Genomic DNA, 27,670 nt, shown 5'->3' with positions numbered 1-27,670 from the left:
TCCTCGATGCTTGATGCTCGGTCCTCGATGTGCATTTAGAGAAATGAGATGTCCTTCAACATGGCGCGCTGAAATCCATTTCCGGTCACTACCGGAGGACCGAGGAGTCGAGGAGTGGAGGAGTGGAGGAGGGGAAATTAGAGTATTGAGGAAACCTCTAATGTCTCTTCAAGGATTCTGAATCTGGTTAGAAAAGATAGATCCACACAATTTGAAGTGAGGCAGTTTCATGTAGGAACTATTTTTCTTTCTAGAAAAAATAGTAAATGTTTTCCTTCTACACATGTGATACAATCTGTATCACATGCGTAGAAGAAAAACATTTGTATTTTTTTATTTCGAGGTGAACTGTCCCTTTAAGGAGGTAGAATATTTATATAAGAATCGACATAGGACAAATATTTTGTAAATGTAACTTAGCTGTAAAGAAACCCAGAAACAGACACAATGTAGAAAAGCATGACTCATGGTTTTAAACATCTGTGCATCACAGATGATGAAGGGGACAGGAAGTGCTTTTCATTTGCCTTTCAATATTTTGACCTTTACTTTCGAAACATCTGTAAAGGTATCCAGGTTTTGTAAGAATGAAACAAGCTGAAAAAGGAAGATCAATCCTCAGTGGTAGATTAATGTCTGTCTGGCCGTGAACCTTCATCAGGTAGTGATCCAGCGGTACAGAGCCACTGACTCTCATGAAACAGAGCCAGAGCTGCAGCATCCATCACAGGGGGGGGGGGGGGGGGGGGGGGGGGGGGGTCTGGTGTGGAGGGGACCGTCCCGCCTGCAGGACCACCTTCAGAAGTAGGTCATGCTCAGGCTGTCGGCCTCCATTAGCGTCAGCGGCCGAGCAGCATATAGGCCGCAGCTCCATTTGATGATGTCATGTGATGCTGTATAGTGAAGCTCCACCATTCACAGCTCTGTGATTGGTCGGGCCTGAGTCTGGGCTCATTAAGAGGGACAACTTATGAATGGACTGTTTATTTTTCTTTCTAAAGAGGGGCTGAACAAAGAGAAGTCCCAAATATAGATTGTTTACTCAGGAGTCACAGAGACCCTATCACTGTTATGTTTGTGTGTGTGTACATTGTCACAGTCATTAACTCCAGTTTGCATAACTTTTTATGTAGTCAAAAAGAGACAACAATATATCCCAATAAAATACTACAAATGTTTGTTTTTGTAGAAGAACCAAACAAACAAAAGCGTCTGTTAAAAGAGTTGGTTTTTTCCCAAAGTAAGAAATATCATAATATCATAATATCATGATGTTTGCATGGCAATATTGTATTGGTGCAAAGAGGTCAAGTATCAATCTTTTATTGTATTCATTATTAATAATTGCAAATACAATTTAAACTTTTTGGTAACAATCGTTTTGTCCAGAGTTTTTACCTGATGAGGTCAGGGGGATTGGCAGGAAGTTAGTCAAAAAAATAGATGGAGACGTGGGGAAAGAAATCAGAGAGCTGCCAAAACGTTATCTTATTAGATAAAAACAGAAGTTAGCAAACTGCATGATTTGCAGTTGAACAGAAGGTAAAACATTGGAATATACGGCAATGTATTTTTGTCGCAATCATTTGTGACTCTCGTGCCCTGATCAAACCCACAGCTTCTGTATGATGAAAAAAGTATGGGTTTTATTTGGAATCTGTTTCGGTTTTGTTTGGAACTGCTCTCCACTGGAGAGATGTTGCAGGTTCAAATATGGGAATGTCAGTTTCAGAGCTGTGATATTAAATGAATTTGGCCCGTATAGATCTGATGTGGCAGCAGATATTTCAGAGACAGATATCTCAAACCAAAGCTGTCAGCAGGGACAGACACCATGGAGGAACGTGAGAAAATATGTTTTTACTTGCCTTCAACAAGAGTTTGGTAATCTCCCCCTCAATAAACACACTGCGGAGGTGTGGCTGGTGTGTTGCCACATGCCACTCTTAAAGTCAGTTTGAAACAACACACAGGATATTAAACACACACTCTCTCAAACACACACACACTCAAAGCCTCTGGTATTTATAGCTCTGACTTAAAAGGCTGGTGCTGGAAGACGGATATTTACACATACCAGACCAGACATGAGAACAGAGGGTCACTTCTTAAAATGTCCCCTGTGCGTGTGGGGGGGGGGGGGGGGGGGCTCAGGGAAAAAATAGCCTGTGAAAAACTTACAGCAGTTCTATATAACCAAACAAGTAGAGAACAATGATCAGTATTCATTTAGAATCACGGCCTGAAACAAAGAGGAGACCAAAGACACAAATTGAGCATAAACATTGAGAAGCATCAAAATGTGACTCAATGAATTCAGTGTCACCTGGTCGTCTCACGCATCGACTACTACCTCTTCTCTTTGGTCTCCCTCTCAAGTCTGTCCACAAACTTCACCTGGTCCAGAACCGCCCGCACCATCAGCGGCACCCCCCCCCCTAGATACTGTATACGAGGCTCACTCCTCTGTACCTCTCCCACCTCGTGCATTTCAACAATACAAAGTATTGTAACCAAACGTGTGAAAAGTAAAAGTCTTCATCGGGCAGTAAATGTCCCCTGTTAGTGTTTAACTTGTACATCTGGTGTTTCTGGATTCATGACTGCTGCATTCATGTATGTTGCATTTGACCTCTGTAGTTGTTTAAGGTGGTGCTCATTGTAACTCCTTTATATGCTGTTGGGTAGTTTATTCATCATATTTGATTAGATCCTAATGTTTGTAGCGTCACTGTCCGGTGAGAAAAACGTACATTCAGCTTTGTGACGTCACTTATGTTTTCAGATGATCGGGTATCTCATCACATAAAGGAACACTTCATCCTTCAGTTAATCAAAAACATTCAACACATCTTGAAATTCATCAAGTTCACTGGATAGGAAGGGAAAACAAAAGTAGCTAGAAAGTACAATATTGACCACTCGGAGTAGAAAGGAAGCATAAAGTTACTTCACATGGAAATACTCCAGCGAAGTACTTCAAGAACTGTCAGTATATATACTCTGTCGGGAAGAAAGCCCAAACAAGTGTAACAGTATCATGTCCATGGCCTGAAGCAACTCTGATCAATGGTTCACTTAGTGTTCATGTGTCATCATTAAAGATGGCCGTTTATTGTGTTTCAATTGATTTCCTCTTTTGACACTTTACATGTAAGCATTCAGAATCTTCCATACTAATAATGGGGTGAATGATAGAAAAGAGTGGACCTTAGTGTTGGTCATTACTTTATACCGTGTCACCAGCACAGTGAATCACACACCTGCCCTCAGCGCAGCTCACCTGGATGTGTCCGGACTGGAGAGAGTTCTTAGAGATCCAACTAGTGTTGGACAATATGATGAGGGCATTGGAGGGGAAACATAAATGGCATACTATGGTTTTAGTTTTTATACTTTTTTATTAACAATGTCATATTGTACTTTCAGTGTACAATTGTCAGCATTGTTTATGCAATATGCTATGCAAAAATATAATTTACAAACACTCCCCTATTCTTTATCAAACAAGCTGTAGCTGCTAAAGCCTTAGCACTCCTGTTGCCTGCAACATGGCAAAATCAATCCATGTATATTCTTTGGTTCTCTGATATAGATCTGTTGGGTACAGGTGTCACAATATCATCTTGGAGAGTAGTTGAAAATGCAACTATGTGAACAATTATGAAGGCTTAGTTTTGCTACATGTTTCTATCTCTGAACTAACCTGTACATTTAGAGTCTTCAAAGAGTTCCCACAGTAAGGCACTTTTTCAACCAGTCTAAAGCCAACTAAGGTATTTTATTCATGGGAATATTACTCAGCTGACTGCAAAATAAAAACACTTTAATCTGACGCCCACTTCTCATTGGGGGTCCTTTTCCCATGTGTCATTAATCCCATAATTACAGTAAATAAAAACCTCCATGCAGGAGCAGTGCGGGGGTGGGGTCATAAGCACACAGAAAACGTTCAACCTTCATTTTTAACCATAGCCCTTTTCTAAAGCATAATTGTACACCACTATATATAAATCATTTAACCTTTGTATACATTTAACAGACTTTCTCCCAAGTTTAAACTATACCCATAGCCCATAACATTTACTTTAATGCATGTGACCATTTTCTGTAAAAAAAAATTAAGAAATAGAGAAGGATATTTAACAAAGTGATCCCTGATGGTTGCGTCTGATTGGAGCAGCTCAGTTGTACATGGTCATGTGGAGCCACTGGAACCAATCAGAGAAGAGAAAACATTTAGTTCAACACATCTGCTTTAATGATGACACAATCTTTACAGTTGATGTGTCTCCTGCCTCAAAGCTCGACAGGGTTCAGTCACATATCTGAGAGGACTGCTCTTTATACACTCTGTATTAGCTTGTAGAAAGTACTCTTAACATAGACCTTATTTGTGTGGAGGTTTGACGGTACGGTACTGTATGTCAAATGAAACTCTGACTGACAGTGCAAAGGACAAAAAGAGACAAACAGCAACATTTCAATAAGAATATAACAACCAGAAAAACACCCCATTTCTACTGATTCTTTTATTTTGTTCTTTATTTTTTTGTCTTTGCTTGTTTATCAACATCTTTATTGTGCGTTTGATTGCTATTTTTGAGTCACTAAAAAAGATTGAACTGAGCAAAATGCAATATAAATACTGTGTGAACCCAAATAAAGCGTTTAAGTTATAACACAGTTAGCTTAGCATCAACATGTGTGCAGATTCAAGAGGAACAGCCAGAGCCGGCCCGACCCATTAAGCGACATAAGCGGCCGCTTAGGGCCCCGCAGCCACTAAGGGTTTCTAGCAAAATAAATAAATGAAAATATTCTCAGTACCATCGTCGCCGTGATAAGTATGTTTAATTAATTGTGTTAATATGCCTAGATTGCCTACTCTCAAAGTCATGTATTATATTATTGAGTCAATCATATAATACATTCACCGTGCTTTACCTGAACCTCATCATGACACTAGAGAGGACGGCAGGAATGTAATTTCCCGTGTTCAGTGAATGCAACAGAGGCAAGACACCAGAACAACCAGAGAGTTGAATGGAAATAAACATCTGTCTTATTGGCTGACAGGTACCTATCCTGTGAGCTGTGACAATGTTTAAACTGTCAGTCGGACTCAGAGTTTTTGAAGATGGACATAAGAAACATTTTTCTTAAAAAAGACGACAATTCTCAAGTGGTGGCTCACACAACAACCCCAGAGCCACCACTTGAGCCAGGTGAACAAGGTATGTACATGTCAGTAACTTCCAAGTTATGCGAACATGTAAGCAAAGCATAAATTACAGCTACGTTGACGTTACTTTGAATCGCGGGGTAAGCTAAACCGTTAGCAAGTAGCTATAGCTAGCCAGATATATTAAATAAACACTTTGTCATACAATCTAAATGTAATGGTTTTTAGCATTACCTGGTGATTTCAAAGAAAGCTCTCTGGGAAATGTTGACTTACTGTTCGATATGAAGCTAGAAGCTACCTTACACTACACAGTTGATCCGGAGTGCTGTCAGTTAAAGTGTTTCATAGTTAGCTTAGCTGAGCATCAACCTAGCACTGAAATATATGGATGTTATGTGACAGTATTTCTGAGAAAAGGTCAGCTGAAATGGTGGCATAGTTGCCACTGCGTGTCAACAGCATGTTTGAACGTATTTGCAGCAGTAAATGTGGCTGTTTGGGCACTGACGTTGCCATAACAACACCTGAATTTAAATGTGCAACCTCTTTTTGTGACAGATTTTTGCAAGAAATTATAATTCTTCTGAATGATATTCCTATTGACAGCTAGTTTCTATGTGAACATTATGAGATGGACAGCCAGAGAGAATAAATGAAAAACAGTTGTGAAATACTATATGACAAAACAAGAACACAGTTTAAGTGATTTGTAAAATATCCATAAAGAAAAATCTGTTTACAGTTCTGTTTCATATGGGTGTTGAGAGATGTATCCATAGATCTCTTAATTTTACTCTCAAAGTGCACCAGATTGATGCATTTAACTTCAATATTTAAGCATGCCCCCGGACCCCCCTAGAGGAGGTTAGGTCCACAGTGTTTACATGGTTATTTATACAATATGTGTGCTTATGCTAACATCATAAGACAAAAGTTGGTTCCGTGTTGTGTGTAGTGAGAACGTGCGGGGGGGGGGCCCCAAGCCAAAGCTCGCTTAGGGCCCCCATAAGTCTAGGGCCGGCCCTGGGAACAGCTTCCTGTTTCACTCAAGTGTAGAATAATGCCTCTAACAAGCTGGAAGTAACTGCTTTATTAAAGCTGTCCTTGGAACAGAAACAGAATGTTAGTGGATGCACTGTGTGAATATCAGCTGGACATGTGACTGACAGATCACAGTTTAACACTCAGTCTAACACTGAGTGCAGATTCAGCTCAATATTCAGAGACATTTGCACATTAGTGGTTCAATAATGATCGATGGTATGTAGCTTCTTGGAACTAGAAAACAAGTCCAAATATTTGTCATCAGTATTCTTCCCTGTCGTACATTGTGAGGACATAAACTAAATGTACATTTTAATCTTTTAATTGTTTTTCTATTTCAGATGTAAATAACGTATTTGTCTGAATTATCATTGGGTATTTGATTTACAATCAAATTGTAGCTTATATTTATTGTGGGATTTTCCTTCACTATATTATGTGTTCCTGTTGCATGTTAAGCCCTTTTTCTTTTTTGTTAAAAGTACAAAGTCAGAGCAGATGAAGGGGGAGGAGTGTGTTGTTCCTACCTGTCTGTAGCTGATGGATATGTTGCCTATCCCCACCATGTCGTACCGTTGGAATTTGTCTGCAGAAGAGAAGAAATGTGAAGATGTGAGAAACAGTTGAACTGTGCCTTCTGTCTGTACGAGAGAATATAAAGATTTACAGAAGCTTTCTAACTATGTTCAGATTTCAAAATGCTGTTTCCAAGTTAAACACAAGTTCGTTTTGGCACATCATTTGTGATGGATTGATCGAGTTTAGCATCATAGCAGAGGGTGTACAATTGTTTGAATTGGGTGCTAATCTGAGCAGGGTTCACAGTAATAATGTGCATTATTGTAATGCATAGTGTATAACATTATTTTAACAAAAACAATGTGAAATCAGGTAAAATTATCATTTTTTCATATTTTTGTATTTCTCCTTATATTTAATATTTGTATCCTCTATTTATTCATTTTTATATATTTCTACGTTTAAGCTTTATCAGATGATTTGTTATGTCTTCCTTATGACTCCATGATGTTTTTGCCAGCGTGAGATATGTTGGCGTCACATCACTGCTGTGAAAACTCCCTCTCTACTGGGGACATCTGGACATGTTGGCAGTGATCAGCAGAAGGAGAGGGTTGGATTGGATTATTCTGGATCATTCATTTCAAGTGTTAAAGTGTTTGAAACATCATATTGCCCCCCCCCACACCCCTTACGGATCATGGTCTCCAGCTTCATCAGCAGGAACAGGAAGCCGGGGTAGCTGATGGTCATGTCGGGCTCCGTGTACCTGAGGCCAACCAGCTGCATGATCAGGTCGTCCACCTGGATGCCTGCAGCACTCACAGAACATCACTTTATTAACATTCATATTTTCAGTATGCCTGAGTTTAAATATATATTTCAATCCAGAGTGAGGTGGAAGAAGGATTACAAATGTTACATTAAGTAAATGTAAGTATTACAAATATAAAAGTATTTCAAGTATCAAAAGAAAAGTTTTTATAATGCTACCATATCAAACACTATAATGAGATTATTATTGTTATTTTAATTACTATAACATTACTTTCCATGTGAATATATAATAATTACATTTTGAACCATGTATTGTTGTAAAAACTCTTTCTATCTGCAATTTTAATCGGAACTAAAGCTGATAAATGTAGTGGACTATAATGAACTATTTATCAGATATGTGGAGGAATACAAGTAGAAGTCAGTCTAAAATGAAAATACAAATAAATGTATTCTGATAATATAATGGATATAAATGTAACTTTATTAAGGCGTTGAATGTAGTCAGAGTATATATGAATGATGTAATGATGCTGAGTAGAGTTAGAGGGGGTTTGTCTCCCTCTGCTGGTCAGGTGTGGATCCTGAACATTAAACAGCTGCACGTCTTACACATGGACTGATACATGCAGCTGAGGGAAGTGCTAAGGTAAATATACTTTTATTGATTTCTTTGATTTGCTGTGAGTCCCACCTGCTGCCTTGAGAGCGGGAGCCACCTCCTGGTACTCCAGACGATTTGTTTTGTTCTTGTCAAACACCAGGAAGATATCCTGAGGACAGATGGAAAACAAGTGAATAACATCATGTCTGTCAACATTATTATCATCATTCTGAAAGCATCACACGCAATGATCGACCCAGCTCCTGTTCCAAAGATGTGATCTTCTGATAAAACATGTTGTTTTTCATGATAAACAACACCTTGATGGTTTTATGTTTTTATCCAGCATGATACTTTTACATTTAAAATGGCAGTGCTGAAATAAACTGCACCACAAAGGACTCAGTGTACAAATAAAGAAAGAGAGGGATAAGAAAATAAATAACCCCCACAGTGATTTAAGGAAGGATTCTTCAAATCAGCCTGTGGAAGAAATCTCCTTTAACCATTACATTTTAGAGTACATAGACAAGTGATTTGAACTGTCATCAACATTAAGTCATAGAGCATATCTGTGACAGGACAGGACTGTGCGTGTGTGTGTGTGTGTGTGTGTGTGTGTGTGTGTGTGTGTGTGTGTGTGTGTGTGTGTGTGTGTGTGTGTTGATGATCTCACCGTCCACCTCCTGATTTTGTCCCACAGACTCTTGAACTCTGACCACTCCAAATTAGCGTTGCCTTGAACCTAAAGTCAAGTCAAGGAAACACAAACAATGCCTCACAGTGACAACATGATGACTTCACTCAGTGTGAAATATCTATCATTTTGTATTTGATTTAACTCACAATTTAGCTGTCAAGTGTTTTCCTCTTGTTTGTAGTTTTTAAAACTTGTCTCGCCTGAACAGGGACTTGAACCCTGGACCCTCAGATTTAAAGTCTCTACCGACTGAGCTATCCAGGCTCTGGAAGGGGTATTATACATTGTGATAGAGGAAACAAATGTTTCTACTACTGTGCTATAGTCTACAGATCTTTTTTTATCTCATCGCTATTTTAGTGTTTCCCACATGCTCTTTTCTCTGAAGTTAACATCTACATTGTATTAAGAAATAATGTAAGATAAAAGTATCAAACCTCAGGATCCAGAGAGAAGCAGGACTCATTCATCGTATGTTGCTGAACTCACTGAGGGTCCTGAATGAAGAGGTATTTACTAACTATCCTGGTTCTCATGGCAGTGATTTACATTAAAGAAAATATCACACTATAAATCTCCACGAGGGTCAAAAACGACACCTCTATAAAAACTCTTCACTAATACTAACAAACTAACAGATATGACAGAGATATAGATAGAAATGACCGATAAGGATACATCCGTGAGGACCACCAGGCTCTTGCAGTGTTCCAGAGCCAGGTACTTCTCACTGCCAGCCAACACTGAGACAGAGAGCACAGAGGGCATTAACACATGCATTCAGTACACACAAGTATAAACAGTATATTAATGAGAGTGAGACAAGTCATCAGAGAAAGAACTGATAGCTGTAGCCCTCATGTTGCAGGCTGGGCTGTTTGGAGTGGCAAAAAAGAATTTCTTAAACAAAAAAAAGAAATGTGATATTATACAGAGGTATAATTAAAATGTGGATTTCCTTATTGCTCTTAGAAAGATCAAAGACAAATAAACGTTTGAATTTTTTTATATAAAATGTATTTAATTGCAAATGGTATATGAAATAAAAGAAAAAAAAGGAATATAATTGAAATGCTAACAATATTTTATTTAGATATTTCTCTATATATTTGCACAATTATTCATTCTTGAATATGAATGTTGTTATGTTAATGACTCTCAACTAGCAGAGGCCTGTACTACGAAGCAGGATTTTCGTTTAGCAAGATAACTTCTGGGATTTCCGGTACTACGAAGCTGGTTCACTTTTTAGCGGGCTAGATCTCCATGGTGACTTATCCTGGAACCTAGTCTGTGCTCCGAAGCCGGATAGGTTCCAGGATAAGAGATCAACTCAGCGAAAGCACCACGCCTGCTGACCAATCAGAGCTCAGTGTGCGGAGGAAATACAGTTTAAACTGCTGTTGCAGGAAAGACGGCCGGCCAAAATCACCGACTGTGTGAACGTGAAAATGAATAGAACATCACCTCCCATCTTCAGAGCAGTCTGACTATTATAACTATTATACTATTATGTTAAGAAAGCTTAATTAAATATCTGCCACAACATAAGTAACCGGATCAAAGTAACATTACGTTGCCTACAGTCACTGTGAGTTCAGACGTTGATGTGTCCCATTATCATTCATATCACATCATATCACATCATAATGTATCATATATTTCCTTATCTGAGTCAGCTGAGCCGTATCTGGCCGTGCAACACTCACAGTGTCACATACTGTATGCAGAAGTATTATTTTAAGCAACACATTAAGTTGACGAAACACTCGAGTCAAATGTAATGAAAGTCAGATGGTGTCTTGGACGGGGCAGTGATATCATAAACCTGTTAATGTACGCATTCAAACACTTTTTCTTTTACCAGCTGTATTCACCTTGCAGGTGCAGCTCTGTGGCTTTGATCCTGGATAAAGTGTTTAAGTCATGGATGTTTAAAGTTTAACTTTTTCATATGTCTAATATTATAGTTTCATTTCACTTTTCATTCAGGAAGTATGACGCTGCGCTGTCAGTACGCTTCTCCATGTTTGTGATTGGTCGAATGCTCCAGATACCACCCCTTTCATGTGAACGCGCACCTAACTAGATAGGACACGGCTGGCTTGAGCGAACGAGTTGATAGCCAGCGTTGTAGGACAGTTTAGCGAGAGCGGCTTTGTTTTGGATGAAGTCAACCGGATAACTCAAAACATATCCAGGATAGTGTTGTGGAATATTTTCCAAGGCCCATAACTTTGACCCAGTTTATCAGTTCAAACTGTCCTGACTGAGCACACGCACCTCGTAACCTTGGCTGCTGTGCTCTCAGTATTCTGTCTCCCTGTTCCTGCCTGTTGGCGTCAGCTGATAGAGGTGTTATGATTCTATGTTCCTGCCTGTTGACGTCAGCTGATAGAGGTGTTATGATTTTATCTTGTTATGCAGCAGTTTGATGATGCTCTCAGAACTAGTTAAATACATGGGTCTGAGGTAGAGTTCTTTAGAATTGACGTGGCAACCCACCCGTGCAGTCTCACCGTGACTGCTGTGATTTGTGATGTGAACTCTCCGGCCGTAACTCCAAATAAACCTCCAGTGTTTGACATCAAAAGCTCCTGCTCCACCGTGTCTCCTTCCTGAGTCGGTGACTCCCACTGCATTGCTACACAGAAGTTTCCCTTACAATTTGGCGTTGTCGGCAGGATACCAACAAATCTTCAGGGCTGGTAAGTGTGATTTTCAAATATACATTTGGACATTGCCTTACCAGAATCTGTGATTGACGGTATCCTAAAATTACCTGTGAAACTGAGCGGCTGCGTTTCGTTTTTGGTTGACGAACATTTGGGGATAATAAACCCAGGAGATCAGTGTCTGGGGACTCAGTCCTGGCTGATTTCCTCTATGTGTGCTGCTCGGGACGGAAGTGCCATACAAGCATACACAGCTCATGTTTAGAGTAACCTTAAAGAAATACATCAGTAAAGTGGAGCTTCTGTATGAGAGCAATGTAAAGATTTGTATTGAACAAATCGCCGAATTCTGGGGTTTCAGCGGCCAAAACAGCAGTTAAAAATAAGCAGCCAGAGATATTCCCCCCATCGCCTCTGTGAGCACGGCTCCAGCAGCAGCCACGGGTGTGTGTGTAAACATCCCCGTGTCTGGGTGGCTGCAGCCGTGCAGCTGAGAGGAAGAAAGTCACAGTTCCTGTCTATATCTTTAACTCACACCACCGCCATCCCTATTAAAAACGGTCTAAAAGCACTCGTTGTTTGTGACCGTCTTCTGCATTGCTGGTAAGGCTGGGGCAGCACGAGGTGCGTGCATCACCTGATGCGCCACAGCTCTCTACTCTGCTGGAGGAACATTTCCTACGTTGCTTGGAAGTGTTGCCTACGTTGCTGGACCAGCTGGTGGCGGTCCGGGGTGCATACATAAACAATTATAGGCTAATTGATCACAGGTGGGCAGTGGCAAGCAAGTGTGGAACAGAAGCTGTGTTTTACCGTTGTGATGAACTCGATGGCAGGTATATAGGCTGGTCGTGTAGGACTACAGTTAACTGTGCTGTTTTTGGAGAGAAAGGGTAGAGAAAAAAAAGTCTATGTTCTCCTGGTCGGGGGTTCATAGCGCCACTAGAATATAGTAGTGGTTGTCGCAAGAGGATAAGCTAGTTATCGCTTTTGGACGGTCTTCAGGCACGATCTTAGCACTTGTACAAGGGTGGATGCGCGAGTAGGTGCTCCATTTCTATAATTCCCTACCCCCACTGAAACCTCTTAATTCGGACTAAATTGAGCTGGATGAGCTTTGCTGTCACGCTGGTGTTTATTACGAGTTCATGTTTTGTTTGTCTGATTGTTTGTATGGGGGGTCTATATTGGTTTGTCCCGCCATCTTGTGTATGTTTTGTAACAACTAATAATGAATCAGTCCATAGCCAGGGTAAAATGAACTAAACTTTAGTTATCTCACCAAAAGTAAATTACTTGAGAAAAATAAATAATATAAAAATGTAAAGCAAAATTCTGGTCGTATAAATGTGCTGCAAAATGAAAAATAAATAGCAAAAGAGTGTTTTTATGTCCTGCCTCTGAGTGTGCAGGGGAAAATGTAAACAAGAAGCCCACTGTTCAGGGTGAGCGCTGTAGGTGTAAGAAGAAAAGAAGATTATATTGCTTTAAGAATCCATTCTTAAATGGTATTGCTGGTATGTTAATGTTTGTGATCTTGTATAAACCCTGTGCCCGTCCTGCGCCCCGAGACCCTCAGAGACCTGCCTGAGGAGATCAGGGTTGCAAAATCTGTTTTTTTTAGGTCAATGTTGTATTATTTGTTTCATTTATTCTTAATCTATATATTGTATGGTAATAATGAATAAAAACGTAATGTATTGAACACATTCCGAAACAAAGCAGATAAGACAGAACTAGACTCAGACATAATACTAATTGTTGTTGAAAACTTTTGCGCTGTTGCTGCAAAATGGAAACTTTGTTGATTGTCTGTTCCAACTGGCCACTGGAATCAGATAATTAATATAAGTTGAAGTTCAATTACAGTTTTAAAAATAGTTTAACATTCTTTATTAAACTGCTTCAAATTATTTCTCGTATCAACCAATTGGTCTCCATAGACATTACTAAGATTAAAATAGTTGTTAAACTACTGACAAGTTTTCTGAAACCGAGCTTATGGACAACAGAGTAAAGGTCGCTGGTTAAGCCAGGATCAATATATTTGTTGAAGTTTTTATTGTGTGCATAATACATGTTTTAAACCTTGGGCAATCTCTTTAGATCAGTATCACTTTTGTGTTGCAAGCCAAATCCAGGGGTTCTACTCGAGCCCAATTTTAAATAAGTATTGAACCCAGCTCGAGCTAAATGTTAAATGTATTTAATTAATGTGCAAGTGTTTTGATTTATTTAAAATGTTCCAGTCTAGCTTCCTCCGAGTTTAGTGTAAACAACATATTGGTTCTCATAACATTCTCACTGCTGTGCTGTCCCAAATGTTTGAAACCTTGGACACACACACACACACACACACACACACACACACACACACACACACACACACACACACACACACACACACACACACACACACACACACACACACACACACACACACACACACACACACACACACACACACACACACACACACACACACACACACACACACACACACACACACACACACACACACACACACACACACACACACACACACTTTGGATGAGTATTCACCTTATCCAAATTGTAAATTGTTGCCTTCTTTAAAGTTATTAGTAATTCAAGATGAATTATTAAATTAAATGTGGTACATAACATAGAATAAACAAAATAACTTTGACTTGATAATTTTGTTCACAACATTAGACCTTGTCCTCTAATCTCTACTAGAATAAGATACGTGTGCATGTTTGGGTGTTTTAACACTCCTGTAAAGTACCTAATCTTGTTATCCTTTTCATTACAGAGCTGGGAAAATGGTGTATTGATTAGATTCTGATCCGTGCAAGTCCAATTTTAACTGACTTTAGTTCTAATGTTAATTTGATTTCAACCCATAAGTAATTATTTAGATTAACTCAACATTTCACATGATGATGGATTAGTGCTCCACATTTTTTTCCACTAATTTGTTGTGCAATTAGGCCAATGGTAAAGAGAGACATTGATGACCCTTTTGTTAGTACGTGGATCCATTTTGTCTATGGCCTTGGACGGCTTCACTAAGAGTCACCCAGTTCTGCCCTGCTACAGTCCGGCTGAGTGCAGTCACAGAGATGCTATGGCTGCTCTACATGACATTAATGGTCTGGTCCGAGAATGGACACCATTCCCTGCTCCCAGAGACAATGCTCCTCAAACTGAACATTACAGCCATTGACACTGTCTCACGTGGGCCACTCCCCCCACCAAGCCATGAACTGAAAGCTTGACATCTGCTTTGAACACCTGGAAGCCTCCCGGTCACACCAGCACCAACCCTTGGGTCAGTCAGATGAGACCAACGGCTTCACTTAGGGCATTTGGTTCAGAAATATGACTCATTACCGCAGAGTGGGTTGTTTTTTTAAGGCTATTCATACTGCTATGCAGAGGATGCCTGTAGATTGGCAAGCTGTTAAAAGCCCCTACTATTTTTAAAAATAGGCCTAATGTCAGGAGCCTCTTAGTTCTACATGTATTCACATTATATGGACAATGTTTCCACCTGGTAAAACTAGAGGCTGCACGGAACTCAGGCTACAATACGACCATTCTGTTCTGCTCTAACGATTCAATTGATAGATTCTACATCAAAACAATTAGCTTTTATTGTTTCCAATGATAACGTCATTTTAAGAGAAGGAATGCAAACCTGTTTTCAAATGTAAGGTTTTGAATGTGTTTGACATTTCTCAGTAGTGACACCCTCAGACACCCAATTCCATTCATGCTATGCCTTCAGTGGTAACTCAGATGTTAAGGGGGATGAAGCTTTTCCTCCCAAATCAGATATGCTTTGTTTTTTCAACAAAGGTATACATTTCCTGCATAATATATGTTTCTCACAATTGTTTTTTTGTAAGCTGCACACAGGTGATACTGAGTCTTCTCGAGTAATAGATTACACCATGCTTAAATAGACTCCTAAGTTATTATTTCATATGAGACATATGTAAGAAAAGGGAGGGAAGAGTCAATTATATTGAGTAATTGATTTTATATTGGAACATTTATTTCTCAAACCTGTTTTATGGAATTATATTTATGGAATTATATTTCTGATAAACTAATCTTTTATCAAACGGTAAATGGTGAATTAATATAACATTTAGAATCATTGAGAAGGGGTGATATCCACAGGGACTAGCTCACCTTTAAATTACAATAACATTTCTCTGCTTTGGACTGATGAGTATATGATTATTGCATGTTAAATGACTAACACAAACCTTACATTTATAATGTGCATGGGTCAGGAAGGCTCCCAAATAATTCTGAGGGGCCTATCCTATTTTTGTAATTAAATGATAATGTGCTAATCCATTACTTTGAGTTGTCTGCACTCAGGAAAACATCCCTATCAAGTGTTAACCCAATAACTAGGATAGTTCTGGAGGGTCAGAGAGGGTCAGAGAGGGTCAGAGAGAGAGGGTCACACTCTCCGGCTGCAGAGGGCACCCCCAGCCACGGGCAAGGAGGCACGAGGTCGTTCGAGATGAGAGGATTCTAATCTTCAACTATCTGAGGAGATGGGATGCTTCTTCACCATTCTGCTCGGTGGGCTCAGGCAGACAACCCTGCGGGACGAGCGAGGACTTCAGAGGCTTCATACAAGGTTCCTTGTTTCTTGGGGGAGCAGATATCTTCCTAACCTCTCCCATCACGGGGGGAGACCTGGATGCGCCACTTGGAATACGCAGTTGCACTGCTCTCAAGCAGATAGCAGAAGGAATGCAGGCAGATGAGCCTCCATTTCACTGGGAGGGATCAACTACAGTGCTCACTGAATGAGCCACACAAAAGCAGAGCAATTGGGGGGGTTGAAATATGGCGCTCTGATGACGAAGAGTTTGAGCCAATCAGCACCTCAGTGCTAATCTATAGTATCAGGATGCCTTTACACACCAGACACTCGTTGTCATAAAGAGAGGAGGAGAACGAGTCAGAAAGACTGAAGGACACGTTCTTCCAGCTCTCGTACAAAGATGAACTTTGCATTGATTTTATATCTTGGATGTTTACAGATGTACAATTAATGACTGTCTTTATATTTCCAATGACCAGACATGTGTTGAATAGTGGTGATTAATATATTTTTGCCGGATCAGATTACACTTTCGCACTAAACAAAATTAATTAATTAATATTTTCAGATGATAAAGTATTGAATAATAAGATATTTCTACTATTATCACAGATAATGTTAATATCCTTTATCGTCCAGCAATCAGGCTTAACAACACTACTCTTTAATGTATTATCCATGCACAGAAATACCTACAATGATGTTTCAAGTACTGGATTCATTTCAGTTTTGGCCCAAAACAAATATTTATAATATTTCATATAACAATTATGTAGCATATTTGATCCTCAAATTAGAGAAGTATAAATTAAAGAAATTGATATTCTATATTCAACATTAGATAAACACAGAAGAATCCTTTCCAAGTACCATAAGTAGCTCAGGTAAGTATGGCTAATAGGAATAATTGATAGACTTAATTTGGTACAGATCAGTGGTAGCATTTACAAATGTAATAATTCAAGTTTTAAGAATGTTTAATCCTTCCTTTCCAGGTTTTTACAAAAGTCTTTGAATATTTGCCTAACTTTTCCTTTTCAGATTTTGAACAATGTACTTGACTAAAATGAATGTATTGATTTGACTAAGTGCCTTACTCTTGACTAAAGCGTATTTAAGTAGACGTAAAAGTAATCCTAAAATTGAGGACACTGCACTTTTGCAGATTACAGATTGATCAAATCACCATTGTGAATTCTATACTCTGACTGTGAATTTTTAGCTGGATCTCTTACGATCCTGAGTTTTAAAATGCTTTTGACTAGTGATTGCCTTGAAGTAAATCTTTAAAGCGGCAAGCTGGTTTTGATTTTATAGTTTGATGAATGAAATTAACTAATGGTAAATGATAAAAGATATTAGTTTAAAACAAATATTTTTGCTATTGTGCACCTGTGTTTTATGTGTGTTCATTATTATGCTTTTGACAAAGGATGATCCAAACACTGATGAGAGATGATTTTTCTATTATGAGGCTGTATCAATCATTGTGATTGAATGTTTCAATCTTAATGTGATTGTTATTGATGTAATTGATGTTGTGTAAGTCCACACTCAAATCTGAAGATTCCCATTGATTTAAGTATTGAACTAAATATTATTAGACTAAGGGTTTTAGATTATCAAAATTGATAAAAAGAAAGAAACTGTTGTGGAATATTTTCCAAGGCCCATAACTTTGACCCAGTTTATCAGTTCAAACTGTCCTGACTGAGCACACGCACGAGGTGTTATGATTCTATGTTCCTGCCTGTTGACGTCAGCTGATAGAGGTGTTATGATTTTATCTTGTTATGCAGCAGTTTGATGATGCTCTCAGAACTAGTTAAATACATGGGTCTGAGGTAGAGTTCTTTAGAATTGACGTGGCAACCCACCCGTGCAGTCTCACCGTGACTGCTGTGATTTGTGATGTGAACTCTCCGGCCGTAACTCCAAATAAACCTCCAGTGTTTGACATCAAAAGCTCCTGCTCCACCGTGTCTCCTTCCTGAGTCGGTGACTCCCACTGCATTGCTACACAGAAGTTTCACTTACAGATAGGTTGAACTAGATTCGTAGTATTCCCCCCCAGGTTAGCCGCTCAGCATAAGTTACCATGGAGATCTAGCCTACTAAAAAGAGAACCAGCTTCGTAGGACCGGAAACCCCGATTTTTCCCAGAAGTTAGCCGGCTAAGCGAAAATCCTGCTTCGTAGTACACCCCCTAGGTCTCAGTAGAGGTAGGAGTGGATCCCAGTGAAGCCAAACCCATGCAGTGTGCTTCATAGTTGTTCAGTCATTATACAAATTAAGTAAAAGACACAAATAGACATATTTTCAATCTTTCTCTTGTTACTGTGCTGTACATCCTCCTTCCTGCCGTGCCATAAATTCAGGTCTGCTCTGATTGGTTAGCTGGCCGTCTCTGTTGTGACTATGTGTTTGTTCATCTGTATTCACTGTGACAGGGTTGCACTACAACATCTCATTGTATATGTTTGTATAATGACAATAAAGGCTTTCTATTCTATCTATTCTTCCTACCAGAAGCTTTTACAGCAGAATTTAGACTGAGGCCTCAATCCTCTTCCATACTCCATGTTAACATGTCGTAGAAAATGACAGAACATTATCAGAAGAGGAGAATTGTATTATTTGACCTATAACTTCACTACAGCTATGGATACACAGTGATGATCTGATCTGGCTGTGGAAGACGTTATGGCGCTGGATTATGATGGGAACTAGAAGGAAAGCTATTGGTTCCTATCTGACTTTGAAGAGGAAGCCTGATGGAGTGTCTGCAATTTAAAACAAGTCTCGCCTGAACAGGGACTTGAACCCTGGACCCTCAGATTAAAAGTCTGATGCTCTACCGACTGAGCTATCCAGGCTCTGATAGCCCAAATCTATAACAAAGAATAAAACCTTGCTATTGTTTAGTGGTCTCAAGTCCTCTACTACTGCTGGGGGTGATTGTGATTCTTCTTATAGCCTGGCTGCAAACTGGGCCATGTTTAAGTGGGATTCAATCCAGGACTTTGGTGTACGAGCCTCACAGATTGAAGACAGCTCATCTTGCTGGAACGAAGCGAGAACAGGTCCTTATTTTTGATTGAAGCTGCGTTGTAGTGCAAGCGTTTTTAGGATTGGAGTCATGTCAAATATGCAGGGAGGCCCTTATTGAGACATCTCAAAAAGTCAAAAACGTTGCATGAAACACAACAAAATTGTAAAAAGATCATACTGCACTGGTGCACTTTACCTTTCTACTTCTTCTACTACCTGTTTATATCTGCACACACTACAGTATACATACGTTTGATCATGTTTTATATTTCCGATATATACACATTTATAATGTTACTCTGTCCATATTACTAGCATCTTTTGCTTTCATAAATGTTGTAGTAGCATTGGTAAAGAGAGCCTGGGAACAATGACTATAAGGACCACTCCATGGTAATGGAGCACATGACTAACACAGACCAGGTCTTGGAATAGAGATTTGAAAAGGCATGTTATGAAATACAGCTTTATTCTGAGCTCAGTAGAATACCAACAGGAACTGACTGCAGCAAACCAACAACCTCTGGGTTCCAGGTTCCCCTCAACAAGAACACCAGTTTGTTTTGGCTTTAAAATTAAAGTAGTTAGCCTTATTTTTAACTAATGTACATGCAGGATTCATTCTTTCTTTGTGTGAGTGTCTCCATGGTTGGTTGCACTTATTGTAAATTGCTTTGTATAAATACTTCAGATAAATGAAATGTAATTCAATTCTGCTTTCAAACAAAAACAACATCAGTGTTGACATGTAACACAGTCACAAAGCCACTGACCTCCTCCCTGTATGGCCTCCGTCAGCAGCCTGTACAGGTGCAGTGGTTTGCAAACGCGTTTCTGATGACACAAAGCAACACAACACAAGACATAGGGCTCAGTAAAACACACACAGAGATCATTATCAAAGCTCCTTACAGCTGAGCTAGTATGACCTGCAGTGAGCAGCAGAATGGCTCACCACACTACATCTGTGCCAAGGAGCTCAGAAAAAACATTTGAATACATCATTGCTATATTCTAAACTGTCAGGGAACAAATGGGTTTTACAAAGTTGAAAACACACTGTGGTACCTTTAAAGTAGACACATTTGTAGATGTTTCTAAAAGGGGAACTATGTTAATCCTCCATTTTGTATAAATGTTACGTTTATGGTGTTCATGGTCTAAGTGCAAAAACATAGGTTAAATTTGAACAATATCTCTAAAATCCCCCAAACTAGAGCGCTAAAACTCAAATGTCATCCAGTATAACGTTTGGAATCTACCCATAGACATCAAACTCTTAAATATGTTAGAGATGACACTTGAGAGTATATTGGAAAAGGTTATGTTTCATAATTGAGAACACTACAATAGAAAGATCTTAGACCTCCTACTCGATGACATCACAGGATTGAGACTTCATTGCTGTTTTAGTTTTGAGAGACAGTAGCTCAAGTTGACATATTTTGATGAAGGCCATATTGGAGTTTTTTATTTAGATGGTGCTTCCTTTAACCACGCTCAGGTCTGGAGTTCAGCAGAGGATCTCACCTTGTTGCAGTGCTTCATGAACAGTAGTTCGATATCTTTAAGAGAAGGAAGAGCTGCCTGGTGACGGTATGAAGGCTGCAGACAGAAAACACAGACTCAACTCAGAAACAAAACTTACACAAACACATCACTTCTTTATAAATGATTAGCTAGAAAGGCAGTTTTTATGGATCTCATTTACTCAGAGAAATTGACTAAATGTACCTCCAGAGTGTCCATATGTTGCATACATCTATCCCTGAGATGAGGTGTTAGGCATTCTTTTGTTTTTTTTTACAATATATATACAAAATATATTTATCGGTGTAGAAATCAACATTTATCCCTCCATTTCTTCTACCCAGTGCATTCTGGTACATATCCCATCATGTTACAGGCCAGTGATAGACTTAACACAATCTGCATCTCCTAACAACACTGGCACTATAAAAAATGCACTGATGGGTTTTTACAGCCTCACTGTGGCCCAGAATTCCTCCTTAGTCAGGACGCTCAGTGAGATTTGTATTTATTTATTATCATTATTTTTATATTCTAACCATGATTGTACCAGATTCAGAGCCTGGATAGCTCAGTCGGTAGAGCATCAGACTTTTAATCTGAGGGTCCAGGGTTCAAGTCCCTGTTCGGGCGAGAGTTTTAGAATACTACAAGCAGACGGCAACAACATGACAAAGCAATCAGAAGCTAAAAGGTCTAATTACTAACAGTTATGAATGAAACACAGTATGCACTTCACACTAACATTAATAATAAACACATTTAGAAAAGTAACTGAGGAATCAAATGGAAACCTCCTAAATATCACACAGTGAAATTTGACCTCTCTATTTAACCCGTCCTACAACGAGGAGCAGTGAGCAGCTAGTGTAAAGGACAGCAGGGCCTTGCTCAAGGGAGGAGGCCTAGGAGGTGAACTGGGACCCCTCTGAGTATGAGTTGTTTATATTTGTACACTGCATTTTGGGACAGTGGTGTACTGCTATTATTATATCTAATAGTTGGACAGTTGTGATGTAGATCATTTGTAATCCAGGTTCAGCATCCGCTGTTTGTTAACTCCAAGGACATTTTAAACTCACCTCATCTGTAAAACCCCATGAACCTTCAGATTATCTTAATTGCTGTTTTTATTTTTGCAGCAATTGTTTTGTGGAAATGTTAGTAGAACATGCCTACTGTATATCATATATATATATATATATATATATATATATATATATATATCATTTAGCACTGTATGTAACTAGACCTGATATTGGTTTCTAAATGAATTCCCCATTGTTAATGTCTGCTTGTTGTATTTAAAACAAATCTCTCCTGAACAGGGTCTTGAACCTCAGATTAAAAGTCTGATGCTCTACCGACTGAGCTAAGGACATAGTGCGTTAGTCTATGTTTGATAGACTGATGGAGTTTCAGGCTCTGCACTTTCCCTCATCACCTCATACCTCAAAGACCGCACCTACAGGGTTACTTGGAGAGGGTCGGAGTCCGACCCTTGTCAATTAACTACAGGGGTCCCTCAGGGCTCTGTTCTTGGTCCCCTCCTCTTCTCCTTGTACACAAACTCGCTCGGATCTGTCATTAGCCCGCATGGTTTTTCATACCACTGCTACGCTGACGATACCCAACTAATTCTGTCCTTTCCCCGCTCAGAGACCCAGGTCGTCGCACGCATCTCTGCTTGTCTAGCTGACATCTCTCAGTGGATGTCTGCTCACCACCTCAAGCTCAACCTTGACTAGACTGAGCTGCTCTTCCTCCCGGGAAAAGATTGTCCCACTCTTGACCTAACAATCAACATTGGCACCTCTGTTGTTTCCCCGACTCAGACTGCAAGGAATCTGGGTGTGACCCTAGATAACAACCTGTCCTTCACTGCAAACATCGCTGCTACAACCCGCTGCTGCAGATAAACGCTTTACAACATCAGGAGGATATGTCCCCAGCTGACCCAGAAAGCCACGCAGGTTCTGGTCCAGGCTCTCGTCATCTCACGCCTAGACTACTGCAACTCCCTCCTGGCTGGTCTACCTGCATGTGCCATCCGACCTCTGCAGCTCATCCAGAATGCAGCGGCTCGTCTGGTCTTCAACCTTCCTAAATTCTCCCACACCACGCCGCTCCTCCGCTCCCTTCACTGGCTTCCGGTAACTGCTAGAATCCACTTCAAGACAATGGTACTTGCGTACCATGCTGCGAATGGATCTGGCCCTTCCTACACCCAGAACATGGTTAACCATACACCCCAGCACGTGCACTCCGCTCTGCATCAACCAAACGACTCGCTGCACCCTCGCTGCGAAGGGGACCCAAGTTCCCATCAGCAAAAACACGTGGGTTTGCTATCCTGGCTCCAAAATGGTGGAATGAGCTCCCCATTGACATCAGGACAGCAGATAGCTTACACACCTTCCGGCGCAGACTGAAAACTCATCTCTTTCGACTCCACTTCGAGCGATAGATTTATTAACAAAGCACTTATATACTAATAAAGGACTGGCTTATCTAAAGCCAGTTGAGTAGCACTTGAAATGTTTTTGCTCTATGAAACCTGATGTACTTATATGATTCTGTTTTCTTCAAGTTTGTATTTTGTTGGTCGAACGCACTTATTGTAAGTCGCTTTGGATAAAAGCGTCAGCTAAATGTAATGTAATGATAACCGTGAAGTAGCTGAAATACACCCTGCGAGCCGTTTTCGAATCCCGCTCAATCCCCTGTATGTCAGAACATGCATAAATGTAAAGGTGGAGCTTATTTATTATTTTACCACACTTTTGGGTAGGTTGTGTATAAAATCAATGGATCATTTAAGTTCTTTACCATAATCATTCGTGAATCATTGTCTGTTTATATTATTGTACTTTGTAACATACTTTCTAAATCTTCAAAGTAACTCATGTTATCGAATCAATGAGGTTCAGAGTCAAATCTTTTCCTCTGAAATGTAGTGAAGTATTAAGGAGCATGCAAGTCAGTACATCATTGTACAGTACTTCTATAGATGTACTTAATATAGAATAGTACTTAGAATATAATATGACAAATATGTGAGGATTATTGTTATGTTGTGCATTTATTATTATAATTACAACTTTTAATAAATGTATTAAAACTTAAGAACAAAGTATTAAGTAAATATAACAATAATGAAAGTGAAATATGAAACAGAAACAGAAACATCCATACTTGTTTTATATGTATTTATATATTTAAAACAACAGTAATAATAACAACAACAATTCTTACAATATGTATAGTAAAGTGTAAAATAAAACTATACAATAAAAACAGTGCAAAATATAACAAAGTGAACAACTCACAACATTTGGTGATTTAAGGTGCATCCCCTCTCTTTCCCCCATACCCTCTTTGCTCCAGCACAGCCCTCCAGTCCTCATAAGACTGGGTCTCTGATTCTTTACAGTACCAATTGCCAAAGTACTGTAATGGCGCATTTCCACCATGGCGCGGAGCGCGGTTTAAGCGTGCCGTGTCGGGCCCGTATTTGGTTGTGTTTCCACTAGGCCTAGTTCCGGCCTGGGGCTACTTTTTCACCTTTTTTCTGGCCCGACAAAATCGTGGTTCTATCGGGGCCAACAACCAGGCTGAGTCGAGCTGAGTATGCTAAACTAGAGAGAGAATCGCTGGCAAGGGAGCTACAACTACAACAACATGAACATATTTGACCGTGATTTAATTGTAATACACGTTTCAAAATGATGCCGAAGTAACAACATACTGATACCGGTTAGTAAAAACCATGAATTAATGCTTTGACAAGTCTGCAGACAGACGGCAGGCGAAAAACCTTTAAAAATGCGTGATGCATCTTCTTATTACAGACACATGCATTTCCTAACATTCGGTCTATATGCTGTAAAATGTATTATCTCTTCGATTTACACACGGCATCTATTGCACGTCTGTCCGTCCTGGGAGAGGGATCCCTCCTCTGTTGCTCTCCCTGAGGTTTCTCCCATTTTCCCTTTAAACTGTGGGTTTTCTCTGGAAGTTTTTCCTTGTACGATGTGAGGGTCTAAGGACAGAGGGTCTAAGGACAGAGGGTGTCGTTTTTCTCATACTGATATTCTGTACAAACTGCTGTTGTATTTGCTGTAAAGTGTCTCTACTGTAGGGTATGTTTATTATATGTACAGCACTTTGGCTCAACCATAAATCGTTTAAAAATATGCTATATAAATAAAACTTGATTTGTTTTCTAAATGGAGCTTGGCTCAGCTAATATGCTCCGACCGTCCACACTCACAACAACGGCCTACAGACATAAATAAACCAGCGACTGTATTCGCCATGACACAGGCAGTCTGTGGTTTGTACTTGTTTAACTTTTGTCCAGTTTGTGAACAGATATGAAGAGCTGTGAGCTCTGAGTGCTAACAGCTAACGGCTGATGTTGTTTTTCTGGGGTGCTCATTGAAGATGACGTCACGGCTCCGCCTACACTGCGTTACTATAGTTACTGCCCCAGCTCGTAAACTGTAATGGAAGCGCAGCATTAAAGTGAGCTGGGCCTAACAAGGCCTAACAAAACCGTACTAAGTCAAGCGAGGCCTGCGGTGGAAATGCGTCATTCGTGGGCTAGTGGCTTCCTGTCTTTGTTGCAGTTTTTGCAAATGATGGCGTCTGTCTTTTTGACATACTTTCTTTTGCCTGATCCAGATTGCTCCCTCTCCTCTTTTGTTTCCCTGTACTGCTGTGTGGTGTACGGCACGTTACTCTGACCGGATGTTAGCGCCTGAGTAGCTGATGGCAATGGCATGGTGAGAAGCATCATCTGAGAACTTCCAGGCACTTGAGGAAGCCATGTATGGTGTTGAGAAGGGTGGAGTCGGTGCAAGGAAGGGAAGAGCATAGTATGGAGGTGGTGGGGGGACCTGTGAGATGGCCACTGGTTGGGATCTGTTCTGGAGCTTTGCCTCACCAGCAGTGTTTGGTGGCAGAACAAAGGTGTGAGGCTCAGCCAGACTGCCAGGAAACAGAGATGTCCCTTTCTGCATTGCCACAAGAAGCTTCTCAGGTCCTGCCATGGGAGCGTCAGGAGCGGGGATACCCTGCTTCAGGATCTGCTCTTCCTGAGACCTGCAGCGCCTGTACAATTGTACTTTTATGTAATTGTACTTCCCTAAAGTTATGAGAGAAACCCAGAAAGTGTTGTTCTGCTTTATTCCATCTGACACACACACTTGCTTATTGTATGTCTCTTATATAATTGTTTGTTTTGGACCCAAGAAAGGAAAGGTGGTGTTCAAGTTAATAAGGATCCTTTAATAAACTTGACTACACTTATTAAGGTGAAGACAGTACAGTGTTTCAGTCATTTTAAAATATTGTACTTAATGTAACAAACCTTTTAGTGCTCTCCACACCTGGTGCCACAATCTTTTTTGTTGCCCTGAATTGCCCCTGCTTCAGTGTGTTTTTGTGACGGGGTGGAAAGCTGGTCTTCTTTTTGGCGGTGCCCTCCCTTCACACTGGAGCCAGTTTGTGTGTAGAACTTCTTGACCTTTGTTGCTTCCAAAGTGTCTGTCAAGTTGAGAATACCATCCCGTTTTCTAAAACGTGGTTCCATCTAGAGAATAAGAAAATAGTCATATTTTAAAAAACTGAGAAATATGTAATTTATAATAAATATTTAAAAAACAAGCTGTAAAAGATTACATATTGATTCAAAGAAAAACTGATGACTACATACAATACAAATTAAAGATGAATAAAAACAAGTACAAATGCAGATTATGCATTTAAATGTAATCAATCGAAATGTATAAATAGCCTATATTTTGTATGAAAAACTCGACCTTCATACTAACTATTTAATAATTGCCTCTCAATTATAGTGTATTAAAGTACCTTACAATGGAAACAGGCCTACCTACTCAAGTACAAGTATTTCATAATATAAGGTGGAGTTAACTGCATTGTAACTTCCCTTCACTGTCTCCCCCGGACTTTCATTGTTTACAGGTGAGGTTTAGTATTTAAATTAATGGTAAAATAAAAACAGGTGTCCGGTTACATTCAAGGGCAAGATTTGTTTTGCTCTTGTTTTATTTGTATATCATATCATGCTGTTAAAGCTCGTTTAAAGACTAAATTCACTTTTAAAACACGTCGGTCGCTGCACCGGTGACGGAGAAAAAAAAGACAATAAAAGAGGCTCCTCCCGTCCGAGATTCTCTCTAGCTCGTAGTTATGTTAGTCCTTAACTTAAACTGGCCAATGTCATAAACAGGCATGTTATTTAGCCAGATACGTGAACATTAAATTAACGATACATGTACATAATAATCCGCTACCGGTAGGTAAACATCACATACATGGAACGGTTACGGGACATGTCCGGTTCGCTAGTCATTAGTAAAATGTTCCTGTGCAACATGTTGTTTAGTTAAAATATATCTATACATCTAATATGACAGTTTATAAGCATTGACAACATAGTTAAAGGATGATGTACTTACTTTCGTGATGTTGGGAAAAAGTGAATCTCTCGCTCGCGGCGTCCGCAGAGTAGCCCCGCCTACGGAGACGCTGATTGGTCAATTCTTGGTAGCAATACGACCGCTGATTGGCCAGAGCTCTCAATTCTTGGTAGAATCTTGGTAGCAGACGTGAACGTGATTGGCTGTCGCGCCATCCAGGCTCTGTATGCCAGAGTTCACAGTAAAATTGAGTAGTTGGGACTGTATGAAAGATGATTATGATTATCTTAGAGCAGGGGTCAGGAACCTTTTTGACTGGGAGAGCCATAAAAGCCAAATATTTCTAAATATATTTCATTGAGAGCCATATAGTATTTTTAACGTATAATAAATTAAATATGTCTTACTTTTAATGTGACTTCTGGTGCTGCATGGTTTTGCTGATGGCCTTGTAGTCTGGTTCATACGTGGTGAGGTTGAGCTTCATGCAGGCGTTGAGGCTTCCATCAGTTAAA

General features: G+C 39.8%; 1 protein-coding gene and 2 non-coding genes across 3 annotated transcripts in view; 1 reads left to right on the top strand and 2 right to left on the bottom strand.

The window, feature by feature from the left end:
* Window positions 1-3,381: 3,381 nt before the first annotated feature.
* The window catches only part of zgc:85932 (uncharacterized protein LOC405875 homolog), a gene marked incomplete at its 5' end in the record, with an annotated part of 46,517 nt that continues 22,228 nt past the window's right edge, over window positions 3,382-27,670 (bottom strand). The window contains 8 exon segments of the mRNA XM_034232774.1: window positions 3,382-4,211; window positions 6,760-6,818; window positions 7,447-7,563; window positions 8,223-8,301; window positions 8,809-8,877; window positions 9,511-9,575; window positions 19,947-20,007; window positions 20,704-20,778. Coding sequence (XP_034088665.1) covers window positions 4,185-4,211; window positions 6,760-6,818; window positions 7,447-7,563; window positions 8,223-8,301; window positions 8,809-8,877; window positions 9,511-9,575; window positions 19,947-20,007; window positions 20,704-20,778 — 552 coding nt within the window.
* On the bottom strand, window positions 18,926-18,998 carry trnak-uuu. The gene has a single exon. It is a non-coding gene; the product is annotated as a tRNA-Lys (tRNA).
* Window positions 21,264-21,336, top strand: trnak-uuu. Its single transcript has one exon. It is a non-coding gene; the product is annotated as a tRNA-Lys (tRNA).

This window comes from Gymnodraco acuticeps, unplaced genomic scaffold, assembly GCF_902827175.1.
Source record: "Gymnodraco acuticeps unplaced genomic scaffold, fGymAcu1.1, whole genome shotgun sequence".
Lineage (NCBI taxonomy): Eukaryota > Metazoa > Chordata > Actinopteri > Perciformes > Bathydraconidae > Gymnodraco > Gymnodraco acuticeps.
This window is presented reverse-complemented; position numbering and strand designations above follow the sequence as displayed.